Raw genomic sequence first — 27,415 nt, forward strand, 5'->3', positions numbered from 1 at the left:
GTGTTTACGTGAGGAATGACAGCCTCTACTCCAGTGTGGCTGTATGCCAGAGGATGAGCCTCCATAACTATAGGGATGCTATTCGGCCCACGCTAGGACACACCTCCTCAGACAGCTCAATGTATAATTTTGTTCCCTTGTGGATGGTTGGAATGAGAAACATTCTACAGCTGGAATTACAGCTTGACTGTCACTTTACATCCATAAAGACTGATAAATTCCTTTCCCAGTTGAATGCCACACTACTACAAGCATTTACCAGAGATATTTACTACAACTATATTTCTCTGCGCATGAGAGCACTGAAATCTACACTGAACAAAATGTGAAGTTTTGTCACAACACAATGCCACAGATGTCAAGTTTTGAGGGAGTGTGTAATTGGCACGCTGACTGCAGGAATGTCCACCAGAGCTGTTTCCAGATAATTTAATGTTAATCTACCATAAGCCGTCTTTAACATCGTTTTAGCAAATTTGGCAGTACGTCCAACCAGCCTCATAACCACTCCATGTGTATGGCGTCGTGTGGTGAGCGTTTTGCTGATGTGAAAATTGTGAACAAAGTGCTCTGTGGTGGTGGTGGGGTTATGGTATGGACAGGCATAAGCTACGGACAGACAATGAACAGAATTGAATTTTAGCGATGGCAATTTGAATGCACAAAGATACCGTGACATGAATCTGAGACTCATTGTCATTCCATGCATCCGCCGCCATCACATTTCAGCATGATAATGCACTGCCCCATGTTGCAAGGATCTGTACACAATTCCTGGAAGCTGAAAATGTCCAGTTCTTCCATGGCCTGCATACAAACCAGACATGTCACCCATTGAGCATGTTTGGGATGCTCTGGATTGACGTGTACGACAGCATGTTTCAGTTCCCGCCAATTCCCAGCAACTTTGCACAGCCATTGAAGAGGAGTAGGACAATGTTCCACAGGCCACAATCAACAGCCTGATCAACTTTATGCGATAGAGATGTGTTGCGCTGCATGAGGCAAATTGTGGTCACAGCAGCTACTAACTGGTTATCTTATCCATGCCCCTACTTAAAAAAAAAAAAGGTATCTGTGACTGCATGAATTTATTTCAAATGACTGATTTCCTTATATGAACTGTAACTACAATCTTTAATTGTTGCATGTTGCATTTATATTTTTGTTCAATGTATATACAGTGCATTCTGAAAGTATTCACTTCCACATTTTATGTTACAGCCTTATTCTAAAATGTATTAAATTGTTTTTGCATCAATCTACACAAAATAGCACATAATGACAAAGCAAAAACCTTTTTTTTTCATTTTTGCTAATGTATTAAAAATAAGAAATGGAAATATCACATTTAAGTATTCAGACCCTTTGTTGAAGTACTTTTGGCAGCGATTACAGCCTCGAGTCTTCTTGGGTAGGATGCTACAAGATTGGCACACCTGCATTTGTTGTTTCTCTCCCATTCTTTGCTACAGATCCTCTCAAGCTCTGTCAGGTTGGATGGGGAGCGTTGCTGCACAGCTCTTTTCAGGTCTCTCCAGAGATGTTCGATTGGTTTCAAGTCCGGGCTCTGGCTGGGCCACTCAAGGACATTCAGAGACTTTTCCCGAAGCCACTCCTGCATTGTCTTGGCTGTGTGCTTAGGATTGTTGTCCTGTTGGAAGGTGAACCGTAACCTGCTCAGGAACTCAGACTGGGGCTTTCGTCGACGATCTCTCTGTACTTTGCTCCGTTCATATTTCCCTCGATCTTGGCTAGTCTCCCAGTCCCTGCCACGGAAAAACAACCCGACAGCATGATGCTGCCGCCGCCATGCTTCACCGTAGGGATGGTGCCAGGTTTCTTCCAGACCTGATGCTTGGCATTCAGGCCAAAGAGTTCAATCTTGTTTTCATTAGACAAGAGAATCTAAGTCTTTAGTTAAGTCTGAGTCTTTAGGTGCCTTTTGGCAAACTCCAAACGAGCTGTCATGTGCCTTTTACTGAGGAGTGGCTTCCGTCTGGCCACTCTACCATAAAGGCCTTATTGGTGGAGTCCTACATAGATGGTTGTCCTTCTGGAAGGTTCTCCCATCTCCACAGAAGAACTCTGGAGCGCTGACAGTGACCATCGAGTTCTTAGACTCCTCCCTGACAAAGGCCCTTCCCCCCCTATTGCTCAGTTTGGCCAGGCGGTCAGCTCTAGGAAGAGTCTTAGGGGTTCCAAATTTCTTCCATTTAAGAATGATGGAGGCCACTGTGTTCTTGGGGACCTTCAATGCTGCAGAAATGTTTTGGTACCCTGTGCCTCGACACAATCTTGTCTCGGAGCTCTACGGACAATTCCTTCCGCCTCATGGCTTGGTTTTTGCTCTGACATGCACTGTCAACTGTAGGACCTTACATAGACCGACAGGTGTGTGCCTTTCCAAATCAAGGCCAATCAATTGAATTTACCACCGGTGGACTCCAATAAAGTTGTAGAAACATCTCAAGGATGATCAGTGGAAACCGGATGCACCTAAGCTCAATTTAGAGTCTCATAGCAAAGGGTCTGAATACTTATGTAAATAAGGTATTTCTGTTTTTTATTTTTAATACATTTGCAAAAAAATGGAAACCTTTTTTTGCTTTGTCATTATGGAGTACTGTTTGTAGATTGAGGATTCTTTTACCATTTTATAATAAGGCTAACCTAACAAAATGTGGAAAAAAATCAAGGGGTCTGAATGCTTCTCGAAGGCACTGTATACTAAGCCCTTATTTGTGATTTGCTAGGCCTACTATGCCCGTGATGCCCTGGCCAAAAACCTCTACAGCCGTCTGTTCAGCTGGCTGGTCACAAGGATCAATGAAAGCATCAAGGTAGGTCTGGTCTCATTAAACGAGCCAGATTTGTCAACTATTATTCTATAAGCCATTGACTGTAAAGATATAAGCCCTACTAAAGTAGATTAAATGAGTGTCAGTAAGACAGGACTATCATTTTATATGTATCTTATACGTTCTCTTTCTATTTCTCCACTCAGGCTCAGGCCAAAACACGCCACAAGGTGATGGGAGTCCTGGACATCTATGGTTTTGAAATATTTGAGGTAAGAGTAATGGCTCAGTTTGGCAAATGGGTCCCTGGCCTAAATGGACAGAAATACCCAACACGACCCCTCACCCATGAGCAAAAGCATATTGTTTGCCTAAAACAAAGAACTTGTGTGGTTTCATGAGATTATACATTTGACATAAACAACTAGCAACTAAACTTCCATAGTCCAGTGTATCTTTTTAAGTTGATCTCAAGTTCATGTTCCTAATGTGCCTGACTGTTCCCCACTCATTGTGAAGTCGTTCCATTCCTCTCTACTAAATGTTGTTGTCTGGGCCGACAGGATGGAGTAAGTACACCTGCCGAGAGTGTGCAGTGTGCATGCTGCGATCTATCTTCTAGTCTTAATTCAGATCCTCATCTATAACAGGTCTTCCATTGTGGTTTTTTTGTGGCGGGATATGAAGGAGTACTGGTGCATCTTAAGTGAAGGAGAGGACATTCAATAGCAGAGCTTTTCTGAAGAGTGTATGATGTAGCCTAGTCCCAGATCTGTTTGTGCTGTCTTGTCAACTCCTATGGTCCTCGTCATGCCAAGTGTTTGGCAAGGCTGCACAAACAGATCTGAGACCAGGTTATGTATGAACACTCTCCTTCTGTTGCCATGTATGGCCTGCTTTTCATGACCAAAGGTGTCCAGTACACCCTTCGCCGCATATTGATGCTGTTCTAACCAACTGTAACCTAAGCAAATGGAGTGATATTGTTTCCTAACCCAACCAACGCTGATGCTGTTTGCCAAGTAGGGTTGATTGCAATGAAAAATTAACTTGTCATCTTAATTAATAGGAAAAGGGGATAATTTTCATAATTTGGGCTTTGAAATGGTTAACAAACTATCTTTCATACTCACTGTTCAACACCTTTGAAACAAGTTTATGATTAACACTGAAGCTTTACCGAGGTTAGTTTACATGTATTCATGATAAGAAACAAAGGTAGGATTTTTTGATCATGCAGCTATTTGTCTTATTGTCCAAAGACACTGTCCTTTGTTTGTTCAACAGTGGTTGTAAAGCAATGAGGAATGTCACCAAGAAATCGAAAGTTCTGGACATGTTCTGCTTGGTTGGTTGCCTAGATTGATAGCTAGCATTGCCTCAGTTTTATAGTAAATCAGTTCCCACAGTAGTTCAGAGAGAGAAAATAGATTCTCTCGGTTTGTTTGGAAAGAGACATTTTCTTTGTTGGCGTGACATTGCAGTGAAGGAATGGAGCTCTAGCAATTATGGAGCCAGCCCGGGTCTGTTTTGGCATTACCCTAGTGTGATCCAACAAGCGGGACAAAGGGGAAGAAGGACCCCGGAAGTGACCCAAAAGCTTATTGAACGGCTGCATGACAACACAGAAACAGATGGGGACATTTCACAGTGGCAGGCAGATGAGAGAGTACTGAATGTGGTGCCATGTGGTACCCTGCTGTTTGCATCTGGACAGGCTAAAATGTGGCCTAATGACCGAACATGAGTCTAAATGGTATCTATGGGTGTTCTCCTCTACAGGACAACAGCTTTGAACAGTTCATCATCAACTACTGCAACGAGAAGCTTCAGCAGATCTTCATCGAACTGACACTACGTGAAGAGCAGGAGGAGTACGTCAGAGAGGTAATGAACGGTTCCCCCGGTTCCCTTACTGGGGACAACAGGGCTGTAGAGCACACTGTATCAAAACGTGTAGAAACAGAATAAAAATGAGTGTTACTTATTGGACCACGCAGTACAGGTGGTCCCTCCGTTTTTCAGTATAGTTTCTTAAGTTTGGTGTCTAATGAACACGACCCAATCTTCTGGCATCCACAGAGGAGGGAGTTGCCCCATAAAGCCTTGCACCGTTCACCCACAACCATAGTACCCTCTGCCCCCCTGACACTTCTACACTCTAACAGGTCCATTTGTAGTGTGAGCCAGGCCTGTCAACCTGTGTACTAGTACATCTGGGCTGTGATGTTGATCATGCCTATATCACTCTGTTTTGTCCAGTTGCTCCCGTTCACTTCATGTACCTCTTGCTCTTTCACTCTTTTCTTTCCCATCCATTTTGTCTTTCATTTTTCTCTCTGCCTCTGTACCTCATTGCACTTCCTCCATGTTCTATTGTCCACCTCATTTATCGTTATAGTCCTCTCTCTCCCTCAACCTTCTCTCCTGCTTTCTTCACCACTCTTTCCATATCTCTCTTCCTCTCCTCTGTGGGTTTGGGGACTGAAGTGATCCTTCACTCCAGCAGGGGTAAACAGACTTCTTCCCCTGGGGCTCAGGCCTCTGTTTGCTTTCAGAGCTCTAAGTATGTGAGTGCTGCTCCCTTGACCTCCCCTCCATGATATTCCATTGCCTGGCCTCGCTCCACATCAGTGCATGGGAAAATACCACACTGTGGGAGACGGGAGGGATGCAGAATCCGGATGCAGGATGCAGAATCCGCATCCCCACATGGCTAACCCAGCCCCGCCCCCAAACCTGGTTTCCCTGTCTGTCACACAGACCAAGTCAGCCAGAACCACCAGTTACCAGCCCTGACATGTCATAGCACTCCAAAGCCCAACCCAAGCCCTGTGATTGGGCACCACTGTTAATGTTGTCCAAACAGGCACGCTCTTTCAGAAACATGCTGTGCTCTTGAGTCTTTTGCTCTTATTGAAGTGTATATAAATGTATATACATTGAATAGAAAATATATTTTAAGGACTCTTACTGTTTAAACCCCAAGCTACAGCTGTGTCAACCCATTAAACCAGCAACAGCAGATCTGACTGAATGGCTTTGGTCAGTCAGGCCAGACAAATGTTTTAGATACTATCAGACATAGTGAACTGCTTAAAAGAAAATTCCACCCAAAGCTATCTTTTGGTATTTGTTTCAGTAATTCATTGTTGATATAGTCCCAAAATGTTTTGCTTGTCAGCAATCAAGTTTTCTATATATACACTACCGTTCAAAAGTTTGGGTTCACTTAGAAATGTCCTGGTTTTCCTGATATTCCTGGAATATCTACATAGGCGTACAGAGGCCCATTATCAGCAACCATCACTCCTGTGTTCCAGCGCCACATTGTTTTAGCTAATCCAAGTTTATCATTTTAAAAGGCTAATTGATCATTAGAAAACCCTTTTGCAATTATGTTAGCACAGCTGAAAACTGCTGTTCTGATTAAAGAAGCAATAAAACTGGACATCTTTAGACTAGTTGAGTATCTGGAGCATCAGCATTAGTGGGGTCGATTACAGGCTCAAATTGGCCAGAAACAAGTAACTTTCTTCTGAAACTCATCAGTCTATTCTTGTTCTGAGAAATAAAGTGTGAGAAATTGCCAAGAAACTGAAGATCTCGTACAACGCTTTGTACTACTCCATTCACAGAACAGCGCAAACTGGCTCTAACCGAAAAGGAGTGGGAGGCCCCGGTGTACAACTGAGCAAGAGGACAAGTACATTAGTGTCTAGTTTGAGAAACAGACGCCTCACAAGTCCTCAACTGGCAGCTTCATTAAATAGTACCCGCAAACCACCAGTCTCAACGTCAACAGTGAAGAGGCAACTCCGGGATGTTGGCCTTCTAGGCAGAGTTGCAAAGAAAAAGCCATATCTCAGACTGGCCAATAAAAATAAAAGATTAAGATGGGCAAAAGAACACCGACACTGGACAGAGGAACTCTGCCTAGAAGGCCAGCATCCCGGAGTTGCTTCTTCACTGTTCACGTTGAGACTGGTGTTTTGCGGGTACTATTTGGTTGCTGATAATGGGCCTCTGTACACCTATGTAGATATTCCAGCTACAATAGTCATTTACAACATTAACAATGTCTGCACTGTATTTCTGATCAATTTGTTATTTTAATGTACAAAAGTTTGGGGTCACTTAGAAGTGTCCTTGTTTTTGAAAGAAGAGTTTTCTTTTTTACGGTAGTGTATATAAAACTTTCACATTATAGAAATACAGCCGGTATGATGCATTTTGATTCTCTGTTCTGTAAGTTGTTGACTAAATAGAGCCCCAGAGTTGAGGTGTCATAATACCCCTAAAACCTAACGGTCAAACAGGGAAATGGTTCCATTCATTTTTCTACCATTACACATGCAAGACTACAAATCCCTGCAAGCTCCTGCATGTCATCTCTAGCTGATACCTTTGCTAACAGGTATTGTGTCAATTTAAAACTTACACGAGACAGTTCACAGAATTGTCCACTTAAAGAAATGTAACAAATTAATTACTACTTTTATTTAACAATATGTAGTTAATCCAGAGATTCTTACCTTTGCCTTGATTTGTCCGTCTCGTCCAGAATCATGGAATTTGTAATTCTTTATGATAGCCACATTAGCAGCTAATTAGCATTTCATTTGGGGGGGGGGTAAATACAAGCAAATATATTGATAAAAGTAATCTTGTCCTAGAGAGATTTACACAGTTATCAGAACATCACGCTAGGGTAAGCCTACACAGAACACAGCCCTTATTTTAAGGTTTTCTAAAATCCCCTATGGGAAAAATGAATGGTGGATAAACGATTGGAAGCATTTTCCCTGTTTGACCGCTAGGTTATATGGGTATTATGACTCATACTGTGGTATTCTATAGCCCATTGGTTAGCTGCCTGTCTGAGAGTTTTGAAAGTCAGTGGCTTTATCTCTTAAGCCACTCAGGTCTGTATAAGTAAGTCTAGGTGAGGTCAGGATTACACTACAGAACAATGCTTTGTTGGAAAGCCCAAGACATAAGTGAAAGTTAGTGGGGAAAAAGAGAAACCTGTTTGTAACCTCTTGTTCTCTGTTTGACAGGGCATTGAATGGACCAACATTGAGTATTTCAACAACGCCGTTATTTGTGACCTCATTGAGAATGTAAGGTGGTCTCCCCAATGTCATCTGATTCTTGTAAAGCAAAACAAAGCAATTTCACAATCATGAATAATTACCTTGAAACAATTTTCCATGGTATACACATGGTTTATCGCTAATGACCAGACAAGATTACCTCAAATATGGGTTAACTTTGGGCTGTAATCACAGTTGACTCTGTTTAGAGCAATTATAATACTGTATCGTACATTTAGAATTTATTTTGAAGAATGTATTCTCAGAATAATATGTTAATAGGAATGTGTTATAATCCACTCTCTCCTCTCCTTCTCTGTTGCAGAACCAGAATGGTATCCTGGCCATGTTGGATGAGGAATGTCTCAGGCCAGGCACAGTGACTGATGACACCTTCCTAGACAAGCTCAACACCATCTGTGCTGAGCACCAGCACTTTGAGAGTCGCCTCAGCAAAAACTCCAAGTTCCTGACAGACCACAGCTTGCCTCACAGCTGCTTCCGCATCCAACACTACGCTGGGAAAGTAGGGAGGAGAAACACACTGTACCTATACTGGGAGACTGTGTGGGACCCAGGGTTGGGGTCAATTCCATTTCAATTCAGGAAGTAAATTGAAATTTCCAAGTCCAATTTTAGGTTTATTTCCTGACTTGACTGAATTTAAATGGATAAATTAACCCCATCACTGCTGGGACCTGAATTAAACTGAATCATAGACATGTATAACCTAGATATGACACTCTGGTAATCACTGGTGAGGAGAAAAGATAGGATCAATACTGATTATAGTCACACGAGCAGAGTGGAGAGGAGCGTGCAGATTGGGTTAAGAGCATTACCTGGAGTGCATCACATGCAGTGATTGTAAAAGAATATCAGTAATGCAGAGGTTTTCCTTGACACATGATGGACCAGAATAGCCCAGAATATATCCTGCTTTAAAGACACTCTGGGTAAATAGACTTATAATCCCCATTTGGTCAACATCCCCGACAAACAGTGTTGTATTTGTATTAATCGGATTCAATCCATGTCAAGTATTTCCTCAGGATGAGTTTAGGATTGACAGTAAAGTACTACTACTCCTCCTCCCTCTGGGTTGTCGTTCTTTTCATGGGGCAATAACAGATATTTTTCTGTGCTTCATGTCTGAGTATTTTCATCACTGTCTTGGTGTTTTCATAATTGTCTTGTGGTCTAGGTGCTGTACCGCGTGGAGGGCTTTGTAGACAAGAACAATGACCTGCTGTACAGAGACCTGTCTCAGGCCATGTACAAGGCCACCCACAGCCTGATGAGACAGCTGTTTCCTGAGGGAAACCCTGCTAAGGTCAACCTGAAGAGACCCCCCACCGCAGGCTTCCAGTTCAAGGCCTCTGTAGGGGGACTCATGAAGAACCTGCAGACCAAGAACCCCAACTACATCAGGTACAGTAAACCTAGAACCCCACCTACATCAGGTAAATTACCGTTCGCTCTGAGGATCATGTATTCAAAAGGAACAGTATTGTGATCAGAAAGAAATCAACTAACTCTATAAGATCCTTGGGGCAGTATTCTGAGATCTGTGTTAACTCTGATCAGGTCCACTGCCTACCATTGCATGTCCATGCCATAGAGTCTGACCGTCTGTCTGTTCTCCTCAGGTGCATCAAGCCCAACGATAAGAAGGCGGCCCACATCTTCACCGACTCACTGGTGTGTCACCAGGTGCGTTACCTGGGTCTGATGGAGAATGTGCGTGTGAGGAGGGCAGGCTACGCATTCCGCCAGCCCTACGAGCCCTGTCTGGAGCGATACAAGATGCTCTGCAAGCAGACCTGGCCTCACTGGAGAGGACCCGCCAGGTAGAACCTCAGCTCTGCCTTTACAGAACTACTCTAGTTATTATCAGCCTGTTGGGAATATTTTATTTACCATGTGATGATCATAGAGTAAAAAGATCTACCTCTTCCTCAATCAAATCAATCTAATGTATTTATAAAGCCTTTTTTACATCAGCAGTTTTCACAAAGGGCTTTTACAGTTTCCTTTCCCATGTTTAGCAGTGTTCTAACTGGATAACAATGTAGCAACAGCAGTATAGTCATCCATGGATGAATTGCCCGTTCATATCCCACCATGATATGTCAACAAGCCGTTTTGGGTTGGCTAGATCTGGTTGCGCTGGGGTGACTATCAGATCATCTAACAGCTCAGTAATTTCCTTTACTTTGTCCAGGGCATGTTGAGGCTGTTGCCCCATATCTCTGCTGTGTGCCAATTTCACTCTAAGTCATGTTGCATTCACTGTAAACGTATTAGGGATGGGCACGGTTAATCGAACACACTTTAGTATTCGATTACCTGAGCGTACAATTATTTGCGGGGGGAAAAAATTTGAGGCCTATTTTAACAATGAAAAAGTTTTGTCTAAATTAAATTATCCTTGTGACATTTTTACCTACAAGGATATACCGTGACATTTAAATGATTAATTTAATAAAACAAACTTTTGAATGTAGTTTTTATAATGGTGTATTGAGCTACCGCTACTCATTCAGCCCTGCAGACTGCCCTGACAACGGTATTTACTTAAAATAGCATTTCCACAATAGATGGCACAGATCAATGCAAAACACTCATCAGAAACCCTTTTCAGAATCAGTTCTATCATGGCGAAAATCAGCCTTTTCAATCGCTTTTGATTTTAGCCAAACTACTGGAGAAAGGTAGCATGTCCGGCCCTGCGATATGCATTTGCATCATTCTGATCGGTCGAGAGTCAATAGCAAAACATTTTGTATTTCTTTTGTTACTATCCGGATATCTTTTTTTACTTTATTTAACCTTTATTTAACTAGGCAAGTCAGTTAAGAACATTCTTATTTACAATGACGGCCTACTCCGGCCAAACCCGGACGACGCTGGGCCAATTGTGCGCCACCCTATGGGACTCCCAATCACGGCCAGATGTGATACAGCCTGGATTCGAACCAGGTACTATAGTGACACCTCTTGCACTGAGATGCAGTGCCTTAGACCACTGCGCCACTCGTGAGCCCTAATCACTTGGGAGCCCATATCATTCGAATAGTGAAATAATTTCAAATACCTATCCCTAAAATGTATTGCATCGATTCCTATCTGATGTGGATTATACACGACAGCATATTTGGTGTCTAGTTTGTGTGCTTACTATACTCCTTATATGGTGTGTAAGTGGTTCATGAGGTTACAACATGTTTTCCTCCCACATGTTACTTCAGATATGGACTGTTATCGTCTTAGAATGGCATTCTTGCCGCCTGTGTTCTCTATGCCTTATCCTATGCATCTACCCTCTGTCTCTTCCTCTCCCTCGGTCTCTCCCTCGGTCTGTCTCTCCCTTTAATCCCCTATCTTTTGTCCTTTCCGCTCATCTGAACTATCCCCATGTTGTACCTTTAATCATGTACATGTCACATGTCTAACTAGTTAAGAGAAGGGTCGTAACATAGTTAAGAGTTGTACCTCTGTCTCCTTGTAGGGATGGAGTGGAGGTGCTGCTGACAGACTGTTCTGTTCCAGCTGAGGAGTTTGCCTACGGACGCTCCAAAATCTTCATCAGGAACCCCAGAACGGTAGCATGACATGATATAACATGATATTGCTGAGGCACACCCAGTTGATCTTGACCCTGTTACTGTGTTTGATAGTATTAATGGTACTACGGGATTTTTTTACATTTATTTTAGATTTTTTTATAACATAAGTCACATGCTTGGCGGTAACCCTTAACGTTGGAAAGAGCAGCATGCTCTGTAACTGGCATTTGTCCAGTTTTATTAGTACAGAAGATGTAGCCATAGATCATAAATGTGAGGAGACGGATGTATTCATATACAGTTAGACTAATGCCAGAATCCAGTTGGCTGATGCTCTCATGTTTGACCTGTGTTAAAAAGCTTCTAGAAGCAGGAAGTCGTGCCCCTCTCTACTAATTACGACGCTTAACCAACATTATGGAACATGCTGAGAACACATGGCTTCACTTATCCATTATACAGCGGCTCAGATAGGAGCATGTGGGGGGAAAAGGAACATTTAGGCCTAGTCTCCATAGCATCATGGGCTTTTAGAAACTGCAGTGGTGGGTGGAACAACATACTCTTTAGTCAGTCCAGGAGCCAGCCTAAACAAAGCCTGATCTCAAAGGGGTTTGTCCTTATCCTTGATCTGCTGTACCTTCTTACCAGATTAGCTAGGTATCTCCATCTCTCAGCTGTACAGTGAAGGTTCAGTCAGGCTGGTGGTAGGGTGGGGTCTAGTCTAGGTCACTCATCCCCTAGATCTGTCTTTGAGGTGGAGGATATGTTTGGGCACATATAGAAGCCCCTTATCAATCTCAAGATCTTGTGCTGCTTCCAAAACCACACAATATTGTTCCAAAATGGCATCCTGTCTCATTAAACATGTCTGCTCATTCCTAAATTATACAGACTATGCTGGCGTCCCTAGTATCATAGTACATGTTGATGTTCCTATCATCCTCTTGATGCCCACCCTCTTCCTGTGTCCCCAGCTGTTCACCCTGGAGGAGAGGAGAAGGGCGTGTCTGGAGGACCTGGCCACCCTGATCCAGAAGATCTACCGGGGGTGGAAGTGCCGTACTCACTTCCTACTGCTGAAGAAAAGCCAGGTGGTGGTAGCAGCCTGGTACCGCAGATATGCAGTGAGTTAGCTTGTCTCAACTATGGACATGCTGGCACACACAACTTCATACCAGCCTTTATTCAGTCTCAAAAGTAGGGTTCCAAAATTCTGGAAACTTTCCCAAAGTCCACAGGTTTTCCAGAAATTCTAGTTTGGATGATTCTCAGAATCAGGAGGGGAAAGGCAGGGAGAGAATCATGATTCCTCTCCTATTCATTTCTGGAGCTGTTGTACAGGTGTAGGTTCTTAATTTAACCAGTTTCTCACAGCAGGACAATAATCCTGCAGTAACAGGAAATGTGAATTATTGTATGGATTATAATTAATGGACATTTTTGTGTGAGTTGATACATTTCTACTTAGGGCAAATCAAGTCTGTTTCAAGCCTTTAAAACTCGAATACACTACAAGTTTACATTTCCTACTGTTCAGGAAATTTCATGAAACAGGGCGGTCAAATTAAGTTCCCACATCTGTATATGCTAGCTAGAGATTTCAGATCTCTGTAGTTCGAATTTACTTGTCTATTGAGCTCAGTGTTTTTTGCTTTGTCCTGTTTCAGCAACAAAAGAAATATGAGAAGATCAAGAGCGCTACACTAGTGATGCAGTCCTTCACCAGAGGGTGGAAGGTATGTCTATGTCAGCATGCCAGTCAAACACTATAAGAACACATATTTTTCTTTGATAACACTGCAGTAAAGGTATGTTTTTAAACAAATTGTTTTTCTCCAGGCCCGCAAGATCTTGCGACAGCTGAAATACGAGAAGAGATGCAAGGAGGCAGTGACCACCATTGCAGCATACTGGCACGGGACTCAGGTACTGGCTCAAACACTACCTAATGGCAACATAATAATTAGACAATGTAAAGACGTGGAGAATGAAGATATTGGGAAGAAAGTTGATGGATTACTGATTATGGGCATCCACTGACTTTTTGCTTTTACAAGGTTTGTCTGTGACACAGCCAGGTAGGGAAATACAGTATTTTAAGACATGGCTCTGCTCAGGTCTCCCAGCTATACTTAAAGCTAAACTAGAGCAATTCCACAGCCTTTTCCCCTCTAGTCGTCTTCTGCTGGCTGATCTTACGACCGCTGCTTTTTATCTCTTTTTCACTCTTTCCCCCTCTCTCTAATTCTTTCCTCATCTCACTCTCTTCCCTCCCTGCTCCCTCCATCCTTCCACCCTCCTGCCCACCCCCAGGCCCGGATGGAGCTGCGGCGCCTAAAGACGGAGGCACGGAATAAGCGTGCCGTGTTTGTCATATGGGCATACTGGCAGGGGACCAAGGTATTTAAGCCTGCTGCCATCGTGTTTTGACATCCCAGCTGTCAAACATCCCCCATTTCCCGCCCCTCCCCTTGAAACTGACCAATTAAATTGCTCCTCCTCATCCCTCTGTTGTCCCATGGTCCACTAATGTCAGCCCTCGTCTACCATTGTTTGTAACTCATGTTTTATTTTCCCTTTAATAGGTGTCATTTTGGGGGTTGTTGAAAGGGTTACCCAGTAACATATTTTTACCCCTTTAAACTAGAGGTCGACCGATTTTATGATTTTTCAACGCCAATACCGATTATTGGTGGACCAGAAAAAAACGATACAAATTAATCGGACGATTTTTATATATATTTGTAATAATGACAATTACAACAATACTGAATGAACAATGAACCCTTTTATTTTAACTTAATACATAAATAAAATCTATTTAGTCTCAAATAAATAATGAAAGATGTTCAATTTTGTTTAAATAATGCAAAAACTGTTGGAGAAAAAAGTAAAAGGGCAATATGTGCCATGTAAAAAAGCTAACGTTTAAGTTCCTTGCTCAGAACATGAGAACATATGAAAGCTGGTGGTTCAAAATTCTCAGTTCTTCATTATTCCCAGTTAAGAAGTTTTAGGTTGTAGTTATTATAGGAACAATGACGTGTCAACTATTTCTCTCTGTACCATTTGTATTTCATATACCTTTGACTATTGGATGTTCTTATAGGCACTTTAGTATTGCCAGCCTAATCTCGGGAGTTGATAGGCTTGAAGTCATAAACAGCGCTGTGCTTCAGGCATTGCTAAGAGCTGCTGGCAAACGCTGTAAAGGGCTGTTTGAATGAATGCTTACGAGCCTGCTGCTGCCTACCACCGCTCAGTCAGACTGCTCTATCAAATATCAAATCATAGACTTAATTATAATAAACACACAGAAATACAACCCTTTGGTCTTTAATATGGTCAAATCCGGAAACTATCATTTCAAAAACAAAATGTTTATTCTTTCAGTGAAATACGGAAGCATTCCGTATTTTGTCAAATGGGTGGCAACCCTAAGTCTAAATATTTCTGTTACATTGCACAATATTCAATGTTATGTCATAATTATGTAAAATTCTGGCAAATTAATTATGGTCTTTGTTAGGAAGAAACACAGTTCGCAACAAGCCAGGCGGCTCAAACTGTTGCATATACCCTGACTCTGCTTTCACTGAACGCAAGAGAAGTGACCCAATTTCCCTAGTTAATATTTCCTGCTGTCATGCATTTATTATAACTAAATATGCAGGTTTAAAAAAATATACTTGTGTATTGATTTTAAGAAAGGCATTGATGTTTGTGGTTAGGTACATTTGTGCAACGAATGTGCTTTTTTTGCGAATGCGCTTTTGTTAAATTATCACCCCTTTGGCAAAGTTGAGGTAGGCTGTGATTCGATGATAAAATAACAGGCACCGCATTGATTATATGCAACGCAGGACAAGCAAGTTAACCTAGTAATATCAAAAACGATGTGTAGTTAACGTTTTTTATGAGGTAAGTTTAATGCTAGCAAGCAACTTACCTTGGCTCATTTCAGCCACAAGGTCCTTTTGACACTGCACTCGCGTAACAGGTGGTCAGCCTGCCACACAGTTTCCTCATGGATTGCAATGTAATCGGCATCCAAAAAGGCTGATTACCGATTTGTTATCAAAACTTGAAATCGGCCCTAATTAATCGGACGACCTCTACTTTAAACTATAAACCTCTGTGTGTTAGTTTACTGCAATGGAGCCCTCCTTCCCTTAGGAACAACAGAAAGTGCTACAACCCACCATTGTCTTGGTCTGTTGTTTTCTTGAAGTTTCATTGCATTCCGCTGTAATCTGTTACTATGTGAGACTTGATGTACAGTAGGCTGCATTAGATAATCAAAATGGGTATCATGTGTTCACTTTGATGCATTCTGAGAATAGACCATGCTGAGAATGGACTGTATTCTATCTGCTAAATATCACAATAGAGAGCCACCCTTCATAACCTAAGCCCTTATCAACATAGCACCTATGCAACCATTAGCACTTTATCAACTTAGCATGATATTCTTTGCTTTAGAGGCCACATATAATCCTTTAAAACTGTCCATGCACAACATGTCATATTTGATGGGCCTTTAACCACGGGATGCAGTCAACTGATGACACAGTACTGCTATCTTTGGAAGACCTCTGACACTATTTTGTATCTCAGCAACATCTTATCTAAAGGCTTAACGCACAAACTGACTAGATAATCATCAAATGCCTTTTATTGACACATTTATCAAGCCTACTGTAGTCTGTTACATGACCGACTAATTGGCCGATCTGTTACAGTCGTGACTAATTGGCCCATCTAATTGGTGGATCTAGTCTCTTAGCCTGGGAAAAGCCCACAGTACTTCCACTGAATCAGTGGCGCCAGTGATTTATGTGAGCTGTTCTACTAAAACAGACCATGCCAAGTTCTAATGTGGTATCAAATAGCCATACACAATAGTCACAAAGTTGAATCAATATAATTGATAATAGATACAATTAACTTCTGTCTACATCAGGGAAACCTGGACTTTTGTACTAATGGTGCTAAGTCCTATCACTCAGTCATAAGCTCCAAAAAGTAGTTAATGTTATCCTCCATTGCCTTAATCTTTCTGCTACTTCATTGCGGGGTAGGCTACACATTTCTGTCTGCTTCTTATTGCTACCAACACCCATCCCAACGGGTATATTCTTTCCAAAACACAAACCATAAACCCCACCACTTCCCAAGGCTCGGCGAGAACTGCGGTGTCGAAAGAAGGAGGTGCGAGAAAAGCACGCTGTGTCTGTCATTTGGGCTGGCTGGCAGGGGAACAAGGTATTTGGGAAGCAGCCTGTCGTCGACAATATCCATCCATATCTCGCCGCACACCTGCCATTTCCCCATTTCTCCATCAAATAAACCCAGACCGATGCCAGACCCCTGCATTAGTTAAACATTGGTCTGAGCAGACCCCAAAAGGTCTCTAGCTATCCTCCCCATTACCACCACCCATCCTATCTATATTGCATGAAAAGGTGCCATACAAACCCCTCATCCAATGTCCCATCGCATGCCAAAACAGAATTGAAATGGGGGGGAAAGTCACCTAACCTACTGGAATGGAACAAGACCCCTAAGCCCCCATTCTGTCTCTCTCAGCCCAACTAGGTGCTGTTAGCTAACCTTGAATGGTTTAATGGAAAACATCTAGAAATAGATGGCTGGAGTTCTGGTGACCCTTGGCTCTGGTAGATAATGGACAGGCCTGGGCACTAGGGGTGGATGGGGGAGGGGTGGGGTAAAGATACAGTCACTTAAGCCTCTTTGCTATGCAGCCTGGTGGATTATAGCTGATCCAGACTCAAATTGGTGGGGGGGGGGGGGGGCAGCATCACACAAACACACTCGCACAGTGCCTGCCCGACCCCAAACCACCAACACACTCAGCTGTCCTGGCATTGATTTCTCCTCCTTTGTTATCAAAGGTCAGGATGTTTGGGGGTGTGGTGTTTCTATTCCTCCCTGAGGCATGCTGCATGCTGCGACTCTTTGCTTGCTGATTCCTTGAGGCTTGCAGTGATTCATTTTTTTTTTCCAGAGTGCAGTTTATGGAAACTTGGAGAAACCTGCTGACTGACTTTTGAACTTTGTACTTTGCTCATGCCCAACACAGCCATCTGTTTCAATCAAAAAAGTTATTGTCAATATAGATGTACAATACGTAGACATTTAATAATACTGTAGTCTATTTCATGATAATTGCATTCTTCCCATAGTGGGTTAAATTATCTTCAGGCTCTTGTTGACTAGACCGGGCTCTTGTGTGATGTGTGTCCTCACACAGGGCAGTATCTCCTCCTCCATATCAGTCTCTTATTATTCCCATATTTTAACTATTTTCTTCCCTCTGTCCTTCCTTGTTCCTGACAGGCACGCAGGGAGCTAAGGTGCCTGAAGGAGGAGGCCAGGCGTAAGCACGCCGTCGCTGTCATTTGGGCCTACTGGCGGGGACTCCAGGTATACCTGCCCTCTGCCCAGCCACTCCCTCCTACCCTCCAGCCACTCCCTCCTACCCTCCAGCCACTGCCTCCTACCCTCCAGCCACTGCCTCCTACCCTCCAGCCACTGCCTCCTACCCTCCAGCCACTGCCTCCTACCCTCCAGCCACTGCCTCCTACCCTCCAGCCACTGCCTCCTACCCTCCAGCCACTGCCTCCTACCCTCCAGCCACTCCCTCCTACCCTCCAGCCACTCCCTCCAGGCACTCCCTCCTACCCTCCAGGCACTCCCTCCTACCCTCCAGGCACTCCATCCTACCCTCCAGGCACTCCCTCCAGCCCCTCTTTGCCCTGCCCAGCCGCTCCCTCTTTGCCCTGCCCAGCCGCTCCCTCTTTGCCCTGCCCAGCCGCTCCTTCTTCTCCTTCTTCCTCTTTGTCTGATGCTGTATCTACTCCATTATCTCATCCTTTTCACTAGTATTATTGTTGTCTGAGTGACCCCAATCCTCTCATTAATTGACTGCACAATGTGCACATCACAGAGCAGCTCTTAGAACCTGTTAATGATTAACTGACTCCAATCAGTGTGATTTAAATTTACCTCATCAATGTATTATGTAACATCTTATTTTCAGCAAAACCATTTGGGAGAAAATCCCATTATGATTAGAGTTGAGTTCTCAACAGTTTACATATAATATTTTATGACTTTGTATGTTGGGTTCATTGTTTAACTAACCACATCTGCCTGTTGTTCTAGTGCAGGGTTCTCCAACCCTGTTCGTGGAGAGCTTCCTTACTGTAGATTTGTTCTACAACCCTTGATAAGATTCATTGATTAATTAAAACTGGGGTTGGAGTGAAAACCTACAGGCGGACATCTCCCCAGGAATAGTGTTGGAGAGCCCTGTTCTAGTGTCATGTCAATCAGTGTTGTTGTGATGTCATGCCTCAAATCAGATCACTATGGTGATGATCAGTTGTCTCCTTGGTTATAGGTTCGCCGGGAGTACAGGAAGTTCTTTAGGGCCAACGCTGGCAAGAAGATCTACTGCTTTATCATCCAGAGAATTGTAAGTGGGAGCGTGAATGTAAGCTGGTCCGAGTCGGTAAGACGACACAATTAGATCTGGGACCAGGCTAGCATGAAGGAGCTGTATATCCATTTTAAGCACTGATGGACAGTGTTTGTTTGAATCACTAAGAGGACGGTTTCCCAGAGACAGATTAAGCCTAGTCCTGCATTAAAAAGCTATTTAAATGGAGAATATCCATTGAACATATTTCCCGGACGATGCTTAATCTTTGCCCGGGAAACCGGTTCTATATGTTCCTGAATTTTAACAGTAATCCAAGTCTGAATGGGAGGTATTGAATATATGCCGGTCTCCCTTCAGATGCAGAAGTACTTCCTGGGTCTGAAGACTACCGTGCCCTCCTTGTCACCCATAGACAACACCTGGTCGGCCCAGCCTTACAGCTTCTTGGAGGGAGCTCACACTGAGCTCAGGAGGATCTTCCACCTCTGGAGGGTCAGTTAGTTATTATCTTTGGCAGTTCTTTCAAGTGGTCATCACAGATCCTACAGGTTATTATAAGAGTCAAGTAGTATATGACACTACCCAGCGTGCAAATCTGGTCAATATGATGCCATTATAACCAGATTACGACCTGGTTGTAAACTGGTTGTACGGATGTATAACCTCGCTTTATAGTTTACAGTACGGGGGACATCAATATAACAAACTTCCCAGTGATTTATGTGTATTTTGAATGATCAGTGCAAGAAGCACCGGGGCCAGTTCACAGAGGAGAAGAAGGCTGTGTATGAGGAGAAACTGGAGGCCAGTGAGATCTTCAAGGACAAAAAGGCTCTGTACCCCAGCAGGTATATCATATCGTCATTTTTTATTAATACATTACATAATGTTTGATGTAAAGTTAATGTTTCAAGCAGTGAATCTGGGAAAATAAATCCTCTGAGTATAATCTATGCATTGTTGCGGGTTCCTCTCTTCCGTCCTTCGGTCCATGGAAAGTGCTATATAAAATGCATGCATTATTATTGTTTCAGTGTGAGCCAGCCTTTCAAAGGAGACTATCTAGAGATCCATAAGAACCCTAAGTACCAGAAGCTGAACAGTGCTGTGGAGGAGAAGGTGCTACTGGCTGACGTGGTGAACAAGATAAACCGGGCCAACGGCAAGGCACGTACCTTTCTCGAAGTACCTTACCTCTGCAAAATCAGATTGACAAGTTCAATACTGTCGCCCTATGTGCATAGTCATTGAACACTGGTCACTTTAATAATCAGTTGAATACATTCAGTTGGACAACTGACTAGGTATCCCCCTTTCCCTAAATGTATACATACTGTTTTACCCACTTTATACAGAGCCTTCAGAAAGTATTCGCACTACTTGACTTTTTCCACATTTTGTTGTGTTAGTCTGAATTTAAAATAGACTAAATTTGTATTTTTTGTCACTGGCCTACACACAACACTTCATTATGTCAGTGGAATTATGTTTTTGTTTTAAATTAGAATTGAAAAGCTGTAATCTCTTGCGTCAATAAGTATTCAACCCCTTTTTTAGGGCAAGCCTGAATAAGTTCAGGGGTAAAAATGTGCTTAACAGGTCACATAAGTTGCATGATTTTTGAATGACTACCTAATTTCTGTAATCCACACATACATTTTACCTGTAAAGTCCCTCAGTCAAGCAGTGCATTTCAACCACAGATTCAACCACAAAGACCAGGGAGGTTTTCCAGTGCCTCACAAAGAAGGGCACCTATTGGTAGATGGTTAAAAATAATAATAATTGACTATCCTTTTGAGTTATTAATTACAGTTTTGGATGGTGTATCAATACCCCCAGTCGCAACAAACATACAGGCGTCCTTCCTAACTCTGTTGCCGGAGAGGAAGGAAACCGCTCAGGGATTTCACCATGAGGCCAATGATGACTTTAAAACAGTTACAGAGTTAAATGGCTGTGATAGGAGAAAACAGAGGATGGCTAACAACATTGAAGTTACTCCACAATACTAGCAGAGTGAAAATAAGGAAGCCTGTACAGAATAAAAATATTCTAAAACAAGCATCCTGTTTGCAATAAACTAAAGTAATACTGCAAATAAACTCAGCAAAAAGAGAAACGTCCCTTTTTCAGGACCCTGTCTTTCAAAGATAATTTGTAAAAATCCAAATTACTTCACAGATCCTCATTGTAAAGGGTTTAAACACAGTTTCCCATTCTTGTTCAATGAACCATAAACAATTAATGAACATGCACCTGTGGAACGGTCGTTAAGACACTAACAGCTTACAGACGGTAGGCAATTAAGGTCACAGTTATGGAAACTTAGGACACTAAAGAGGCCTTTCTACTGATTCTGAAAAACACCAAAAGAAAGATGCCCAAGGTCCCTGCTCATCTGAGTGAACATGTCTTAGGCATGCTGCACTGCGGATGTGGCCAGGGCAATAAATTGCCATGTCCGTACTGAGACGCCTAAGACAGCGCTACAGGGCGACAGGACAGACAGCTGATCGTCCTTGCAGTGGCAGACCACGTGTAACAACTTCTGCACAGGATCGGTACATCTGAACATCACACCTGCGGGACAGGTACAGGATGGCAACAACAACTGCCCGAGTTACACCAGAAACGCACAATCTCTCCATCAGTGCTCAGGCTGTCAGCAATAGGCTGAGAGAGGCTGGACTGAGGGCTTATAGGCCTGTTGTAAGGCAGATCCTCACCAGACATCACCGGCAACAACGTCGCCCATGAGCACAAACCCACCGTTGCTGGACCAAACAGGATTGGCAAAAAGTGCTCTTCACTGACGAGTCGTGGTTTTGTCTCACCAGGGGTGATGGTCGGATTCGTGTTTATCGTTGAAGGAATGAGCATTACACCAAGGCCTGTACTCTGGAGAGGGATCGATTTGGAGGTGGAGGGTCCGTCATGGTCTGGGGCGGTGTCACAGCATCATCGGGCTGAGCTTGTTGTCATTGCAGGCAATCTCAACGCTGTCCGTTACAGGGAAGACATCCTCATGTGGTACCCTTCCTTACATCACCCACCAGCATGACAATGCCACCAGCCATACTGCTCGTTCTGTGCGCGATTTCCTGCAAGACAGGAATGTCAGTGTTCTGCCAAGGCCAGTGAAGAGCCCGGATCTCAATCCCATTGAGCACGTCTGGGACCTGTTGGATCGGAGGGTGAGGGCTAGGGCCCTTCCCCCCAGAAATGTCCAGGAACTTGCAGGTGCCTTGGTGGAAGAGTGGGGTAACATCTCACAGCAAGAACTGGCAAACCTGGTGCAGTCCATGAGGAGGAGATGCACTGCAGTGCTTAATGCAGCTGGTGGCCACACCAGATACTGACTTACTTTTGACCCCCCCCCCCCCCCCTTTGTTCAGGGACACATTATTCCATTTCTGTTAGTCACATGTCTGTGGAACTTGTTCAGTTTATGTATCAGTTGTTGAATCTTGTTATGTTCATACAAATATTTCCACATGTTAAGTTCGCTGAAAATAAACGCAGTGAGAGGACGTTTCTTTTTTTTGCTGAGTTTACATGTGGCAATATGAAGTGTTATGTTTGGGGCAAATCCAAAACAACACATTACTGAGTACCGCTCTCTATATTTTCAAGTATGGTGGTGGCTGCATCATGTTATGGGTATGCTTGTAATCGTTAAGGACTGGGGAGTTTTTCGAGATTTAAATTAAAGTGAATGGAGCTAAGCACACTCAAAATCCCAGAGTCAAACCTGGTTATCTGCTTTCCACCAGCCACTAGGAAATTAAGTCCCCTTTCAGCAGGACAATAACCTTAAACACAAGGCCAAATCTACACTGGAGTTGCTTACCATCAGTGAATGTTTCTGATTGGCCGAGTTACAGTTTTGACTTAAATCTACTTGAAAATCTATGGCAAGACCTGAAAATGGTTGTCTAGCAAGGATCAACAACCAATTTGACAGAGCTTGAAGAATTTAAAAGTATAATGGGCAAATGTTGCACAATCCAGGTGTGGAAAGCTCTTAGAAACTTGCTCAGTAAGACTCAGAGTTTTAACCGCTGTCAAAGGGGCTTCTACAAAGTATTAACTTGTATGTAAATTAGATTTTTCTGTATTTTATTTTTAAAATGTGCAAACATTTCTAAAAACATGTTTTCACATTGTCATTAATATGAGGTATTGTGTGTAGATGGGTGAGAGAAAAAAATCTGTTTAATCTATTTTGAATTACAGCTGTAATACAATGTAGAATAAGTCAAGGGGTATGAATGCTTTCCGAGGGCACTGCATGTGTATATACTGTATTCTAGCCATGACTACTGCTGTACAAACAGTACATTTGCTATTCAAATACCGTCTATACACAATATTCATATACACACTACACTCAGTGGCCAGTTTATTAGGTACCCCACCCCGTTAATGAAAATGGTTTGCTCCTACAGACAGTGAGTCATGTGGCCATGGCTTGCTATATAAAGCAGGCAGACAGACATCGAGGCATTAAATTACTGTTTGATTGAACGTTCGCAAAATGAGTGACCTAAGTGACTTTGAGCGTGGTATGATCGTCGGTGCCAGGCGCGTCAATTCCAGTATCTCCGAAACTGCTGGCATCCTTGGCTTCACGCACGACAGTGTCTAGGGTTTACAGAGAATGGTGCGACAAACTAAAAAAAGTTCAGTCAGCGGCCGTCCTGTGGGCGAAAACAGCTCATTAATGAGAGGTTTAGGGCGAATGGCAAGAATCATGTAAGGTAACAGTCAAATAACGGCGCAGAACGGCATCTCGGAACTCATAACTCATCAGTACATGTCAAGGATGGGCTATTGTAGCAGACGACCACACCGGGTTCTACTCCTATCAGCTAAAAAGAAGCGTCTCCAGTGGGCACACGATCTCCAACACTGGACAATTGAGGAGTAGAAAAACATCACCTGGTCCAACAAATCCCAGTTCCTGTTGCGTCATGCTGATGGCAGAATCAGGATTTGGCGTAAACAGCATGAGTCCATGGCTCCATCCTGCCTGGTGTCAATGGTACAGGCTGGTGGCGTAATAGTGTGGGGATTGTTTTCCTGGCACACACTAGCTCCCTTGATACCAATTGAGTAACGTTTGAACGCCACACCATGTAGAATCCATGCCCCAAGGAATTCTGGCTGTTCTGGAGGCAAAGTGGGGTCCGACCCATTAATAGATGGGTGTACATAATAAACTGGCCACTGAGTGTATATTTATATTCTGGACTCATTGCTCGTTCTGATATTGCTCATTCTGTTGTGTTGTAGCCCTTACACTCATACCCATATACGGGTTGAAAATGACAGATTTGGAAACTGGTAAGTGCATAAATTGGAATGCAGTGACTGTGCAGTAAGATGCGTGTCAGAGCTCTGGGTTTCTACTTCACAGCTCTGTATGGGTTTCGACTGACAGCCGTTCTGAACTTGAATGCAGTGCGTGACAAATAGAAAGCAACTACAAGTGTGCTTGCTCTAGTTCTGCAACAGCACAGCTAGGAGAGTTCAAAAAAAGCACCTTATAGTTGAAGACTCTTCTTTGAGTCATACAAGTGCATTGAAATTACTTTGGAACTGTGCACACTTTGTAGAGTTGTGTGGCCTCTTGGAAACACCAGTTAGTTCTCGCACTTAAACCATTGTCATTGTTGTCTTATGTTGCACCTACCCCAAATTTTTCAAGAATATTCTTATGTTACTGAATGTATTTTCAGAGTTCATTATCAACAAGTGCATTGAGTACAGTAAATGTAAAATGAACATAAAATCAGCAGTGTCATGTTAGGATTCAGTCTTGACAGATGAACTGTTGTCACTTTTAAATATTTTCCCATCTCTTAACTGTTCCCATTTAATTTCTACCATGGTTATGCATATGCTTTCCATATTTCTTCAGTAACAAACATTTCAATTTAGACCTATGCATATAGGCCAATTCCCACGAGTGTAAGGGCTTATTTTCTTGTTCTTTTGTAAATCTAATCAAATCAAACTTTATTTGTCACATGCGCTGAATACAAGTGTAGACATTACCGTGAAATGCTTACTTACAAGCCCTTAACCAACAGTGCAGTTCAAGAAGAGTTAAGAAAATATTTACCTATTAGACTAAAGTAAAAAATAATAAAAATTAACACAATAACATAACAATAACGTAACAATAACGAGGCTATATACAGGGGATACCGGCATGTATGGGGGTACAGGTTAGAGGTAATTTGTACACGTAGGTAGGGGTGAAGTGACTATTCATAGATAATAAACAGCGAGTAGCAGCGGTGTACAAAACAAATGGAGGAGGGGGTCAATGTAATTGTCCGGTGGTCATTTTATTAATTGTTCAGCAGTCTTATGGCTTGGGGGTAGAGGTATTAAGGAGCCTTTTGGTCCTAGACTTGGTGCTCCGGTACTTTTTTGGATTATGTATGTATTGATATTTCTGCGTTGTTGGAGCTAGAGACATAAGCATTTCGCTGCAGCTGCGATAACCTCTGCAAAAGTGTGTATGTGACTAGGGCTGTTGCGGTAACCGTATTACCGCCACACCGGCTGTCATGAAGGCAGTCAAATTTCACATGACCGTTTAGTCACGGTAACTAGGCTTCTCCAAGCTCTGATGCTGGTCATTAGTAGCCCACCAAACTTGCTAACTACCTGGTACTCGGCACTCTATTGTCCCTATAATCACTCTGACATCAATGCAAATGTATTCGAAAAACTAATCATATGTTGCACAACATTTTCTATAGGCTATGCAATTGCGGGAGAAAACCAAGTGATGGCTTTTAAGAAAAATACGAGGATCCCATCAGCTTTCTATAGGCTATGCCTACTATATTTTTCTAAACATTCCTAATTTTAAGCACATTGCTTATATTTACAACAGGAGTATTGCGTACCTGGCTGGCATGAAAATGAACCACTGGGAAAAGTGTCCTCCATTCGCTATCTAAGTGCATAGAGTATGTATTTTTTTCCTGCTGCCCCTGTTTCAATACAAGTGCATGATAATGGTCCATTTCTAAATTAAAACAAATGTCACATATATTATTTAGTATATGTAAAGACCAGATTAAATCAAGAATAGTCTGATGGGTGACAATATTAGCTTATCACTTGTGAATTATATATTGTCACTTGTGAATGATGCCCAGCATAAGTAACTATGCCTTGTTTTTTTACTTTTTCAAATCATAGTCGCACACCTCATGTAGCCTAGCCCCATAGGCGAATGTTTTACTAATGTTTAACTAAAGTGGCCAAAAAAACATCTTAAAATTTAAAGACATTTGTCCACTTTACAAAGGGTCTAACCGACATATATAAGCAGCGCATGAGTTTCAACTTTGGGGAAGGTCAATTTCACCATAAAAATGCACCTTTTATAATACAGTGGGGGGGAAAAAGTGTTTGATCCCCTGCTGATTTTGCACGTTTGCCCACTGACAAAGAAATTATCAGTCTATAATTTTAATGGTAGGTTTATTTGAACAGTGAGAGACAGAATAACAACAAAAATATCCAGAAAAACACATGTCAGAAATGTTATAAATTGATTTGCATTTTAATGAGGGAAATAAGTATTTGACCCCTTCTCAATCAGAAAGATTTCTGGCTCCCAGGTGTCTTTTATACAGATAACGAGCTGAGGTTAGGAGCACACTCTTAAAGGGAGTGCTCGCAACCGCAGCTTGTTACCTGTAAAAAAGACACCTGTCCACAGAAGCAATCAATCAATCAGATTCCAAACTCTCCACCATGGCCAAGACCAAAGAGCTCTCCAAGGATGTCAGGGACAAGATCGTAGACCTACACAAGGCTGGAATGGACTACAAGACCATCGCCAAGCAGCTTGGTGAGAAGGTGACAAAAGTTGGTGCGATTATTCGCAAATGGAAGAAACACACAAGAACTTTCAATATCCCTCGGCCTGGGGCTCCATGAAAGATCTCACCTCGTGGAGTTGCAATGATCATGAGAACGGTGAGGAATCAGCCCAGAACTACACGGGAGGATCTTGTCAATGATCTCAAGGCAGCTGGGACCATAGTCACCAAGAAAACAATTGGTAACACACTACGCCATGAAGGACTGAAATCCTGCAGCGCCCGCAAGGTCCCCCTGCTCAAGAAAGCACATATACATGCCCGTCTGAAGTTTGCCAATGAACATCTGAATGATTCAGAGGACAACTGGGTGAAAGTGTTGTGGTCAGATGAGACCAAAATGGAGCTCTTTGGCATCAACTCAACTCGCCGTGTTTGGAGGAGGAGGAATGCTGCCTATAACCCCAAGAACACCATCTGCACCGTCAAACATGGAGGTGGAAACATTATGCTTTGGGGGTGTTTTTCTGCTAAGGGGACAGGACAACTTCACCGCATCAAAGGGACGATGGACGGGGCCATGTACCGTCAAATCTTGGGTGAGAACCTCCTTCCCTCAGCC

General features: G+C 42.8%; 1 protein-coding gene across 8 annotated transcripts in view; it reads left to right on the top strand.

Annotated features, from left to right (window-relative positions):
• LOC106582299 (unconventional myosin-Ib) overlaps positions 1-27,415 on the top strand; it is a 180,693-nt gene that overhangs the window by 147,748 nt on the left and 5,530 nt on the right. For 3 of the 8 annotated variants that reach the window (XM_014165236.2, XM_045704754.1, XM_045704755.1), the window contains 19 exons: positions 2,757-2,843; positions 3,008-3,073; positions 3,365-3,370; positions 4,584-4,688; positions 7,862-7,924; positions 8,223-8,423; positions 9,102-9,328; positions 9,547-9,747; positions 11,409-11,502; positions 12,444-12,593; positions 13,137-13,205; positions 13,309-13,395; positions 13,783-13,869; positions 16,648-16,734; positions 17,830-17,916; positions 18,896-18,970; positions 19,295-19,429; positions 19,679-19,785; positions 19,972-20,104. In XM_014165236.2, the coding sequence (XP_014020711.1) occupies positions 2,757-2,843; positions 3,008-3,073; positions 3,365-3,370; positions 4,584-4,688; positions 7,862-7,924; positions 8,223-8,423; positions 9,102-9,328; positions 9,547-9,747; positions 11,409-11,502; positions 12,444-12,593; positions 13,137-13,205; positions 13,309-13,395; positions 13,783-13,869; positions 16,648-16,734; positions 17,830-17,916; positions 18,896-18,970; positions 19,295-19,429; positions 19,679-19,785; positions 19,972-20,104 (2,067 nt within the window). The remainder of the gene's footprint in view (positions 1-2,756; positions 2,844-3,007; positions 3,074-3,364; positions 3,371-4,583; positions 4,689-7,861; positions 7,925-8,222; positions 8,424-9,101; positions 9,329-9,546; positions 9,748-11,408; positions 11,503-12,443; positions 12,594-13,136; positions 13,206-13,308; positions 13,396-13,782; positions 13,870-16,647; positions 16,735-17,829; positions 17,917-18,895; positions 18,971-19,294; positions 19,430-19,678; positions 19,786-19,971; positions 20,105-27,415) is intronic. The other 5 variants (XM_014165239.2, XM_014165238.2, XM_014165240.2 and 2 more) reach the window with 5 other exon arrangements.

This window comes from Salmo salar, chromosome ssa21 (assembly GCF_905237065.1).
Source record: "Salmo salar chromosome ssa21, Ssal_v3.1, whole genome shotgun sequence".
Taxonomy (NCBI): domain Eukaryota; kingdom Metazoa; phylum Chordata; class Actinopteri; order Salmoniformes; family Salmonidae; genus Salmo; species Salmo salar.